The sequence below is a fragment of the Lissotriton helveticus genome, chromosome 7 (genome assembly GCF_964261635.1).
Source record: "Lissotriton helveticus chromosome 7, aLisHel1.1, whole genome shotgun sequence".
Lineage (NCBI taxonomy): Eukaryota > Metazoa > Chordata > Amphibia > Caudata > Salamandridae > Lissotriton > Lissotriton helveticus.
In genome coordinates this window covers 1353593003-1353605362 of record NC_136068.1, presented here as the reverse complement: position 1 = coordinate 1353605362, position 12360 = coordinate 1353593003, and the positions used below count along the sequence as shown (strand labels likewise).

Below are 12360 nucleotides of genomic sequence, written 5' to 3'. Positions count from 1 at the left end.
CAAAATAAAGCGCTTCTACAGTGCGAGATTGTTACATAAATTGCAGCGCTGTGCGCAATTAAGCGATCCTGCAGAGCGAGAAGAGTAAATAATGGCGGTGAGTGCAGACAGCTGGGGAGAGCAACGATACCAGTCTGTTAGAGGAGGCAGGTCGGGGAGCAGCGTGGAGGAGCGGCCGTGTCTGTTGTAAGCAGGACGGTTGTAACAACGGACCTCATTTCATTGGACAAGTTGTAGAATGTCATGAAAGAGTTGGGGATTAAGCAGAAATGTCATGCCGCTTTTCACCAGGCCTGGTGGAGCGTTACATCTCCACCATGAAATTTTAATTGGCCAAAATACAGGCTTCCACGTCTATTACATACACAGTCTGGCCTTACACCGCATGAAATAGTCTTTGGGAGGCCCATGAATATTTGGGGGGGGTCCCTAAGCCTCGCCCTATACAGGATGTACCCCATGTGTTGACGAGTGACTATTTGTCCAGTTAACTGACAGCTTGTCTTCTATTTATCAGCAGGTACGGGAAGTTATTCTAGACAGGTCGCAGGGTGAAGGCCACCATCGGCGGCCTGTCGATTCCATGCCTCATGTCCTGCGTTGACAGATCACCACAACATTCTGATTATCGAGAAAGGAAGAGCTGTGTCACCTGACGGGCATGAGGAAGTCTTCCCGGACCACACGATTCCTGGTACATCTAGATATCTGCTTTGATAAAGGAAGAAAGACATTTCATCGCAGAAAGATTGTTTGAGCCACTGTCCTGGGTGGTTAAAGACGAACTACAAAGAGGGGTAGCCTATTAGTGACTACTCATCTCAATGTTAGTGAAGAAGCCAACACCTGCCCAGGACCTAAGGGAATCATCTATTTTGTTTGTCGATGAAATGGAGCTCGCCTAAGACAGCTGTACAATCTGAATCCTTGGTCTGACTTTGACTGTTGCCATCATCGCTACTGTAATGTGGGTAGTGGAGGAAGTAATGCCTGGACCCTCCTTACCTAACATTACTGTTACATCCCTTGCTGCAAAAGAGCACCATCATTTTTATTTGCCGCAACATGAACAGGGATACCGGCAAAATCTGAGAATCAATTAATTTCTTCAAATGTTGCATTAGACACACCAGCTAAGCAATGATACTAACTGTTGGGTTTGTGGCAAGATTCCTCCTTATCAGAACATAAAAGGAATCCGGTTGTCACTGCTGCCATTCTCGCATAATGGCTCCAGTAGAGCCTGGTTCGCACTGTTGTGGGCCTCTGAAATTGCTAATATCATTCTAGCTGATGTAGAAGGACTTAATACAAAGCTTACAAAAGTGTACCCCAATGAGGAAGGGGACCCACAAGCCAAAGGAACTGTATGGGAAATGGAGGAGTAACACAGAGGAAATTCCTCCACACGTTATGTTTTCCCCAACACTCGTACGGCCAAGGGTAACGGGCCTTTTTTCATCGCGGTTACTAGAGCCAGAGCAAATCTTTGTGTGAGCAGTTTTGTTAGTATCCCAGTGGGGAAAAAGTGATTGGAATGAGCAATAGCAGTTTTTAATCCTCCCACAACACTTATTTGATTTGTGGAAGTAAAGGCTACTATCATCTACCAATCGGATGGTCCAGACCCTGCTACGTGTCCTTCTTGCTTCCTCCTGTGTTCCTAGCACCTGCATCTTAGCATAAAGATCAAAAACTGCTTAATGACATTTCCTTGAACCGATTCAAAAGAACTATAAATAACAACGAAGTGGATCAAACTGACACTCCATTACAGCATTATGATGACTTTAATTTGGGACTCTTTTTCTTTGTTGGTGCGGCTTTGAATAGCTAGAAAATCAGGCGCTTATGTATCCAATGCAGGCCAATGCTTTCTTTCCTCTGTATTTCCACTTGTACTACTTGTCTACCATCTAAAACAAATGTCCAAAATGTAAATGCCTGTTTAGCAATAGCCCGAGAAGTCAGCGATATAATGATATTTATCGTACCACTTTTAAAGCATAAAAAAATGTATTAGCTTTTGCCAAAAGGGCTGCCTGTGGAAAATGTGTAATATTTTACTTGGCATAAGCGACAGCCATTTTGGCTGTGGTGTCCATTTAATTTTACTTTGTAATTCTTTCGTCTTTTTTCACTCTGCTTGTGCTATATTTTAGTTCATTTCCTGACTCAGCTAAAAGCAATGTACAGGCTGAGAGTTTGTAGCTGCCAGTACATCTGTTAACTGTCAATCATTTACTGCTGCCATAAGCACTCATGCTCCCCCTCCCACTTTGCTGACCATGTAGTAGACCTTGTTTGCTGATAACTATTTCTAAAAAAGCGTTCTTCCTATTACTGTTCATGTGCCAACAATGCACAAAACCTGTATAAAAAGGGCACTGGTTTGTGAAGCATGTGTACTACCTCTTCCAGCACTATGGAATATTCAAAAGGTAAGGAATGCGCAGTTAGAAGTATCCATCAGAAAACGACCACTTCTCATTAAGAGGAGAACATACTGCAATATTAAGTTTCAAGTAGGTCTGTTTGCCATCTCATGAAAAGAAGCCTCACTATCCACCAGGGAAACTCAGAGGTTGTAAATCTGGAGATATGTAGAAAGCTCACTCATAGCCGATACTTAAGAGGAGATCTTTCTCAGAGGGCTTTAGATCTAGATCCGTATAAACTGAGATATTGTACTGTTTATGGATGTCAGATAATTCCACGATAGAGATTTTGCCCTAACCATCGACTCCAGTAGGTAAGCGGTTTTTGGGAGATCCTTTTTCAGCCTTGAATGTACGTGTCAGGGCCCAGCTTCTTTGGTATCTCTGAAGAATTTAAACCCAGGGCATTCTCCATAAACAACTCAGGCTCTTTGAGGTTTGATAGTGGAGGGAAAGGAAATGTCATGAACTGGCTCCAGTCTTGAGAAGACAATGTTCATACATTGTTCACACTGAATTTGTGCCCTATCCTACTCCAAGCCAGAGTCCTTTACATACAGTTTTCAGCAGGATTCATCACCTTTCCCCAATATATTTCCTATTTAATATGAGCTTTAATTATCCATCTAGTCCACAGGCTGGCACTTATTCTTTTTTTGCTCATTTACATCCAGATCCTGCTACATTTGGATAGATATCAGGTAAGAAGCAATTTTCAAACTCATATACTGGCAGTCAGGGACGAGCGCAATCATTAATGACTCCAGCACAATTATGACAAAATGGATCTTGGCTGTAATGGAAGGCATGTATCTAGTGAGTCACATGCTTGTGACAGCACCCAGTCTCATCTGTCAGGATCAGTGAGCCTCTAACTTATAATGAACTTCTGTTAGATGTGGGACTGTTAGCATTATGGACTGTTGGGTTGGAAATTTGCCCGTTCTGCAGGGTCACCCCAAGTGTTTGCCTTTTATCTGAACCTTATTTTTGCTGGCTATAAAACTCTGCGCACTTTACCTCTGCCAACCAGAGGTAAAGTGGTTGTGCTCCTCTCCTTTCAACATGGGAAAATGGTACACTCCTGATTGGCATATTTAACTTACATAAGTCTCTCGTATATGGTACCAAACTGTGCCCAGGGCCTGCAAGTAAAATTCCACAAGTGGACTGCAGCACCTATTCACTGTGCCACCCACTACAGTGACAATGTAAACATGACTGTAGGCCAGCCACCATTGGTCTGATTGTGCAGGACTTCAAATTCTACCCATCAAAAGAAACCCTTTTGACAGGCCTAAACCTTCCTTTAAAATATATATATATATATATATCTCTATCTATCTATATATATATCTCTATCTATCTATCTATCTATCTATCTATCTATCTATCTATCTATATACACAAAAACGCCCAAAGCTTCAAGGACGCACACACACCAAATGATTAACCAGCCGGTTTATTTGCAAGAAGAAAACAGTGCCGTAATCAAGTCATTTTTCACCCTTCGCCCAACGCGTTTCGAGGCTCCAGCCTCTTAATCATGGGCAGCTTTGAAAGTGAATTTGCATATACATTCTTGCTTGTATTTCTCCCGCCCAATGCATTTCGGCTTAATAAGCCTTCATCAGGGGAATATCTACAAAGTAAAGTCAAATGCAGCATGTTTATTATGGCGTCCAAGAATCCCCGATATTGCATGCGGTTAAAGTGAACGAGCCGGGTGAATATTAGTCAAATGTGTTCCTACCTGTTTTATCAAGGGTCATGCGAGTTTGTTTATACGCGCTCTGTGCCCGCCGTGTGGTAATATGAGTTAAAGTGCGGCCGTCTCTATAGTTGGCAGTTACTGATTGTTTATAATGTGCTTTAAAGTCGGTGTTAAGTAGGCACATAATGCGCATTACTGCTATGTTTTACTACGCAATAAGCTTTAGAGTTAGTAAATTCTTACCGGAATCAATCAATCAATCAATCAATCAATCACAGCATTTATATAGCGCACTACTCACCCGGAGGGTCTCAAGGCGCTAGGGGAGGGGGGGTCGGCTACTGCTCGAACAGCCAGGTCTTGAGCTGCTTCCTGAAGGCGAGGTGGTCCTGGGTCAGGCGGAGGTGGGTCGGGAGGGAGTTCCAAGTCTTGGCGGCCAGGTAGGAGAAGGACCTTCCCCCTCTGGTGGCTCTTCGGACGCGGGGGACGGCGGCGAGGGTGTGGCCGGTCGATCGAAGCTGGCGTGTGGGAGCGTAGAAGTTGAGGCGGCTGTTGAGGTATCCGGGGCCTTGGTTGTGTAGGGCTTTGTGTGCGTGGGTGAGGAGACGGAAGGTGATTCTCTTGTTGACCGGGAGCCAGTGCAGGTCTCTCAGGTGTCCGGAGATGTGGCTGCGACGGGGGATGTCCAGGATGAGTCGTGCTGAGGCGTTCTGGATCCGCTGGAGTCTCTTCTGGAGTTTGGCGGTGGTACCGGCGTAGAGGGAGTTGCCGTAGTCCAGACGGCTGGTGACGAGGGCCTGGGTGACCGTCTTCCTGGTCTCGGTGGGGATCCACCGGAAGATCTTACGTAGCATGCGCAGGATGTTGAAGCATGACGAGGAGACGGCGTTGATTTGTCTGGTCATGGAGAGGGAGGAGTCCAGGATGAAGCCCAGGTTGCGTGCGTGGTCTGTTGGTTTGGGTGCGCTGCCCAGGGCGGGGGGCCACCAGGAGTCGTCCCAGGCGGAGGGTGAAGATCCCAGGATGAGGACTTCCGTCTTGTACGAGTTCAGTTTCAGGCGACTGTTCATCATCCACTTGGCTACGTCTGTCATCCCTTCGTGAAGGTTGGCTCTGGCGGCGGTGGGGTCGTTGGTGAGGGAGAGGATCAGCTGGGTGTCGTCGGCGTAGGAGATGATGTTGAGGTTGTGTTGGCGTGCGATGGCTGCGAGGGGGCTCATGTAGACGTTGAAGAGGGTTGGGCTGAGCGAGGAGCCTTGAGGACTGCCGCAGATGACTTCGGTGGCTTCTGACCTGAACGGGGGGAGGCGGACTCTCTGTGCACTAGGGTGCGGTGGCAGACAGTGTCGAAAGCCGCGGAGAGGTCTAGGAGGATGAGGGCCGCTGTTTCTCCGTTGTCGAGCAGGGCTCGGATGTCATCGGTGGCTGCGATCAGGGCAGTCTCGGTGCTGTGGTTGGCCCGGAATCCAGACTGCGAGAGGTCGAGGGATCCGTTTGTCTCGAGGAAGGCGGCCAGCTGCTTGTTGACGGTCTTCTCGATGACTTTTGCAGGAAATGGGGGCAGCGAGATGGGGCGGTAGTTCTTGAGGTCGGTGGGGTCGGCTGATGGTTTCTTCAGTAGAGCGCTGAGTTCGGCGTGCTTCCAGCTCTCCAGGAAGGTAGCGGTGTCGAAGGAGGTGTTGATGATGTCCCGCAGGTGGGGTGCGATGACAGCGTCGGCCTTGTTGAAGACGTGGTGAGGGCAGGGGTCGGTCGGAGATCCGGAGTGGATGGAGTTCATCGTGCGGATGGTGTCTTCGGTGCTGATCGGGGTCCAGGCGCGGAGGGTGGTGGGGGGGGGCGGTGGTTCGGTCGTGGCGTGCGTCGGTTGAGTGCTGAAGCTGTTGTGTATGTCCGCGATCTTGTTGTAGAAGTAGGAGGCCAGGGAGTTGCAGAGGTCTTGTGAAGGGGTGATGTCGTTTCCGGCGTTGGGGTTGGAGAGCTCTTTAACGATGTTGAAGAGTTCCTTGCTGTTGTGTGCGTTGTTGTCCAGTCGTTCCTTGAATGCAGTTTTCTTGGTGGCGTGGATCAGTTGGTGGTGTTTTCGGGTGGCGAGCTTGAGGGCAGTCATGTTGTGCAACGCGGTAAAGCTCACGCCTGGTTCATCGTATGTATTGGCTATCGCAGGGATAGTTGTTTAAGGCCGTGTTCTTACGTGCTTACGTTAAACGCGGTTAGTACCCACGTGATTGTTAAAGGGACACCGACATGTTTTGTCAATAAAGATATCGTATCTGCAATACTATTTAAGCGTCATGGTATGCTCTAAAGCAATATACGAACCAAAGTGAGCAAGTCTACGGTAGCTACTCACTTCATGGAGGCACAACAGCAAATAAGCCAACTCAAAGCCTGTGTTTTGGAAATTGTTGAGGGCGGAAGGAATTGACTTAGAAATAACCTATTTAAAAGAGAAATACTGGATCTACCATTTGAATACTTTGAAGCCCCATGGCTTGAATAAACGGGTTGAATTTTTATGTTACCTAAAGATACAGAGATGCCATTGTCTAGGAATTTTTCTGAATTATTTTGATTTTTTTTTATTTTTTTTTTTAATTTCTAGCATATTCCCATCGGACTCCTGGCATGGGTCAATGATTTCTATTTAGAATGAATAATCTTGCTATTATTGTTTACATCAAGGTATAACCTTAGTAATGATATTATTAACATGGACGAGCCATTATCATAGAGTGATTTTGAATGTTGAACGTATCCATTTTTGCACACACGTTTATGTCTTTAGAACATCTTTAGAGCATACCATGACGCTCGAATAGTATTGCAAATAGGATATCTTTATTGACAAAACACTTGGTGTCCCTTTAACAATCACATGGGTACTAGCCACGTTTAACTTAAGCACGTAAGAACACGTCCTTAAACAACTATCCTGTGATAGCCATTACATACGATGAACCAGGCGTGAGCTTTAGCACGTCGCAGATTCCGGTAAGAATTTACTAACTCGAAAGCTTATTGGGTAGTAAAACATAGCGGTAACGTGCATTATATGCCTACTTAACACCGACTTTAAAGCACGTTAGAAACTATCAGTAACTGCCAACTATAGAGATGGCCGCACTTTAACTCATATTACCACCCGGCGAGCACAGAGCGCGGATAAACAACCTCACATGACACATGATAAAACAGGTAGGAACACATTTGACTAATATTCACCCGGCTCGTTCACTTTAACCGCATGGTGGTGGATACAATATCGGTGATTCTTGGACGCCATAATAAACATGCTGCATTTCACTTTACTTTGTAGATATTCCCATGATGAAGGCTTATTGAGCCGAAATGCATTGGGAGGGAGAAATACAAGCAAGAATGTATATGCGAAAATATTGCATTATGGGAATTGAAGTTTCAATTGGCATATGGATAAAAAAAGATGTGAATAAAACCAAACTTAAAGAGCAAACAGAGTATTATCATTTTTGGATGAACTTGGCTGGATACACAGCACCCTTCACATGTGCCCAGGGAGACAGCCTAAGGGAACTTGGGACAGCTACTTCAGGGCTTCACTGGCAAGCCATAAAAGTAATGGAATGTTTCATAAGAAAGTTTTTGTGAAAACTGTTCAAATAAATAAAAAAATAAAAAACTCTATTTGACCCCACTTTTTTCAAAATATTCTTGAGGTTAGATAACTCCCCCAATTTCAAAGATCACCAGCAGCTATTGTCTTATTTTAAGAAAGTTCTTAAAATATAACTCAGAGCTGCTTACAATCTGCCATCATTGCTTCTAGTGTTAGGCTGGTTTAACGCAGGCCAGCACTAACAAGCATTGATGAGAATGAGCTCTAGAAAGGACCATAACATGACAGGTGCTAATTTGTGTAACATGATTGGTTATGACAATTTCGAAGCAATGGTTGGGTTGCAAATGTGAATAAAGTCAAATCTGGGCTTTCAGACATAAAACCTTTCTACTACACAAAGAGTGTAATATATTTGTTTCGGACTAAAACCTTGTGTCTCAGCCTATTCCTCACCCAATAAGAACCTGCAATGTGTCGAATACTCTCAAGTTTAAACATAATCCTAAATTCTTCCTTCAATTAAAGTACATATGTATTTTGACAGGTTTCTGGAATGATTCTGAACCAATGCACTTCTCCAAAATCGTAAGGGAAGACATGAGGCTGTTCCTTTAAAGTTGGGAAATGTTGAAATATAGCAACTTTTGACAAACGATTCTCCTTATATCCAAGCATTTGGGCGAAGAGCCACAGGCAGATCATCTTACCAGAAGGTACCCTATTTCATTTCAGAAACGTTACCACACATTTCACATGCTCATCGAGGACATGTTGCATGTCCACATGCCTAAACATCGCTAATAAATATCATAGGAAATGGAACAATGTATTATGCTCAGTAAAATCACAAATGTAAGATATGTTTCACAACCAAGCTAAAAAGATCATTTCCATTGTTTAAGAGCATTCTAAAACATACCTTTGTTTGAACTTCTTAGCAAGTTCTTTCCAAAAAGTTATTTCCTCTTTTGGGCTTTTAAAGTCTGGCATTTCTTCACCTTCCATGATTAATAGAAATCTGTAAAAACAAAAGGTAATATACCAGTGAGCTATAGGCGATGAAAAGATACATGTGACTAAATCCAGTCACTATGGGAAAACAATGAGCTGTTTACTGGTAATAATTTTGAGTGTAATAAACAGTCACCTGCCCCAACATTCAGACATGGGTTTACCACAGTCAACAATGTCAAAGATAATGCGGAAATATAACCGGGGCAAATTAATCTGAATGAAACAATGACAAAGCCAACAGGTCTGGCTGTTTTATGGTCTATGCAAATATACAGAGGAAGAGTACACTGCAGGTACAAAGCCAACAGATATATAAAGCAAACATGCAAGTTATCTGCATAACGCTAAACTAGCCAAAACGCAGCAGAGTACTACAGGCACACAAGCAGTGTAGTAATACAGACTGTATAAGAAGCATGCAAACACCCCGAAAAGAGCCAGATGTATTCCCTCCATTCTCATTCATGCTCGTTACACGTGAGAGAAAAGGCTAGGTTGCCTTTTGATGCGAATCGAACATCTGACCAGCTGGATTCGCATAGTCTTCAAAAGGTGCTCAAAACATCTTAGCATACATATTTGGAAACGACAATATACCTATGAATGTTACGTCAAAAGATGATGATGATGATGTGCCCAAGTCACAGAAAAACGGAAAGCATGCAAGCGTCTACACTGCCATGTCTAATAACACCAACTCCACGTGCTAAGCAATAAACGAGTCCAATGCTCCATACCACTGTGGGAAAATCGGTCACAACAGATCGGTATCAAAGGATACATCTTTCAACACTACACTAACACCAAACCAGTTTCATTGTGCAACACAGTACACACACACACACACACACACACACACACCTCTCTCTCAAGTACAAACCCGAGGTTGCGTAAAAAAACACACGGCAGTGAACGAAAAAGATACATTAAATCTACTGGGCTTTAAAAAAGAGGAGAGCCGGTGCATAAAGAGTAACAGCAATGACTTAAGTTCTGAAGTAAGGGCGCTGGGTAGACAGAGGAATGGAGTAGATTGACACGGTTTCCACATGAGAATGCAGCAAGCCTGCTCAAAGCATAATGGTACAAGTTGCATGTGCACTCTAGTCAGCCTGCTGGAAGATGCTCTCCCTTCATTTGTTAGGATAGCGATTACTTTAGTTTCCCCAAACCCTCCAATTTACTAGGCTAGAATAGTGCTCCTGTCAAAACCCCTCAGATAGGCACAATCTCGCCTGCTCTGCCGCCTCACTTACCCCTAGGTCTCCAATCCAGGCCAAATCAGTATCTGGACAAGTTCACTCATCAGCTGTTTGTCTACGGACATATTTGCTGCAGTAACTTTGAATCCTTCCTTTTGCTGCAGCTTTCCTAGACGATTCGAAGATAGAAGTGTCTCAGTCCACAATTTGTTGGGCTCTTTTACATAGTGGAAACCTGAAGCTTTCCACCCACCAATCCTTCTTTCTCGCTGTGCAATCTGCACCTACGAGAGCTGCAGCCTCCCAAGACTGCAAGGGTATGGAATGCTTTAGAAATCTACTTGTCCTGTATACAAGGCAGTGAGGTGACAAATTATGAAATGTTCATTATATCAAAGCAGGGGTACCAGGGGCACAGTGAGCAAGGGACCCACGTATGGGCACGTCTTCGACCTCTTAGTGCGTTCTATCAAACACACAAAAGGAGGAATGCTTGCAATAGGTCCAACCACTGACCATTGCTCTGTGTAGCATTCAAACCCATGGTACTTTTGCGCATCATGCCACCTCAGATTAGGCCCAGCCACATGGTCCCTCGATCACTCTGCCTTGCTCACTAAGAAAGGCCTCAGAGTACGGGGTGTTGAACATTCTGCCATTAAACCTACCTCGATGGACCAAATAAGAATCCAGGAGGAACCACTGCTGCTCCAGGAAAGTGTGAGGAATAACTCAAACACATCTAAAGCCACCATCCCAGGAACGAGCCCAAAATGAACATAAATCAGCAATAGTGACAATGGCTTCCTCTCGGGACCCAAACAAAACATCTAGCTTCTCCTCATCTGAATCAACAGAGGATGAAGACACATCAGTGGCACTACCTCCATTACCAGTCAAGGAAGAATCCCCACCACGAATAACCCCTTAAACGGCAGACAACAGCCTATAAGCACTCGTATGGTACAATCAACACAAGATCGTTTCCCAATCACCCCATGGGACAATTTGGGATGAAGCCTCATCCCACTAACAAGTCAAGCTTCTGGGCACCGTGGAGGTGAGCACTATCTGGCCGGCATATAGTACACTGGATCACAAATAGACTACCGTCATGGATACCCATTCAAGTGTCCCCCACATTTTGTATTGTTCCGCTGTGTCCAGTGGCAGGATCCATCCGCCCACAGATATACAAGATATCGTAAGCTGGTACAGCTAGGTCACTGGAGGTCATCATCAATGTGCCTACATTTAGCTGAGAATCCATCTCTTTTTTCCCTCTGTAAGTATTTTATTTAGCACAGTTACTTAAAACCATTGCTACAGGGTAGCTCTTAGCATTTCATTTATAAGTTAAAATTTTTAAAATAGTAGAAAACAATTTACAAAAAAAAAAAAAAAAAAAAAAATCAGTAAAATCAGTTCAAAATATTTGTTTAGCAGAATATGACTTCTTTATGGCTAGAATGGTATTCTGTCCAAAGTTGGCGGCAGGAGGTCAGCATCTCGATTTTGTGGCACTCTCTTCTCTACTTGTCTCAAATATGTTACCAGGTGACAGTTTAGCTGTGTGTCCTCTGGTGCAACGCACACCAGCACAGCCTGCCTCTGTGTGCGGATACCTCTCTGGTTAAAAAGTGGCTTTAAAAGCTGTTTCCGTTCCGGTGTTAGTTCTTTGCACGTCCAGAGCAGGTGCAGCAGATGTTCATGCGCCGCACAGGTGGCAGATAGAATCGGATTTTTTTTTAGCCAGTGTGGGTAGTGCTTTATGGAGGGTAGCAAGCCAAGTCGGTACTTTAGGAACTGTATTTTAGTGGATTTGGCAAACCCTAGGGCTAGGTATTTTTGAGCAGCGAGAGAGGTGTAGAAGCTCAGAATCATCCAGCCGTGCGACCTTCTGGATAGGACTGCCTGGTCTTCGATCCAGGATTGACTCTTTACTGTTTCCTTTGTTATTTTTTTGAGAAGGCAGTGGCTTATAGGTATTTCCCAAAGCTCGATGAGACCCAAGCTGGTTAGACTTACTAGTAGGTATTTTGTCATTGGTGATATTTTTTTCTGTTGTAGTTCTGACCACAGATACCAGTTTAGGGTTCCTGGTTTTGATTTTCTTACTTTGTCCCAAAAGAGGACTGTTGCACCTTGTCTTGCAAGGGTCTGTTTTTTAACACCAAACTCGAGCCTAATCTGTGCTGGAGAGACTCTTGTTGGTAGACCAAAGATTATTCTGTACACTTTTGCAACCACACCATCCAAGATCTTGGAGTCCCTTCCCCTCTGTACCTTGCTCCCATCGGTTATTGTTGGCAGGAGTTTTGCTCGTATTACTTCAACCAATGGGGCAAGTGAGGAGCCACTCAGTTTAGAGTTAAGGTTTCTCAACGAAAT

General features: G+C 44.4%; 1 protein-coding gene across 2 annotated transcripts in view; it reads right to left on the bottom strand.

Annotated features, from left to right (window-relative positions):
- NDEL1 (nudE neurodevelopment protein 1 like 1) overlaps positions 1 to 12360 on the bottom strand; it is a 337126-nt gene that overhangs the window by 300966 nt on the left and 23800 nt on the right. For both annotated transcript variants that reach the window (XM_078654658.1, XM_078654659.1), the window contains exon 2: positions 8673 to 8771. In XM_078654658.1, coding sequence (XP_078510784.1) covers positions 8673 to 8758 — 86 coding nt within the window. In that variant the 5' untranslated portion in view covers positions 8759 to 8771. The remainder of the gene's footprint in view (positions 1 to 8672; positions 8772 to 12360) is intronic.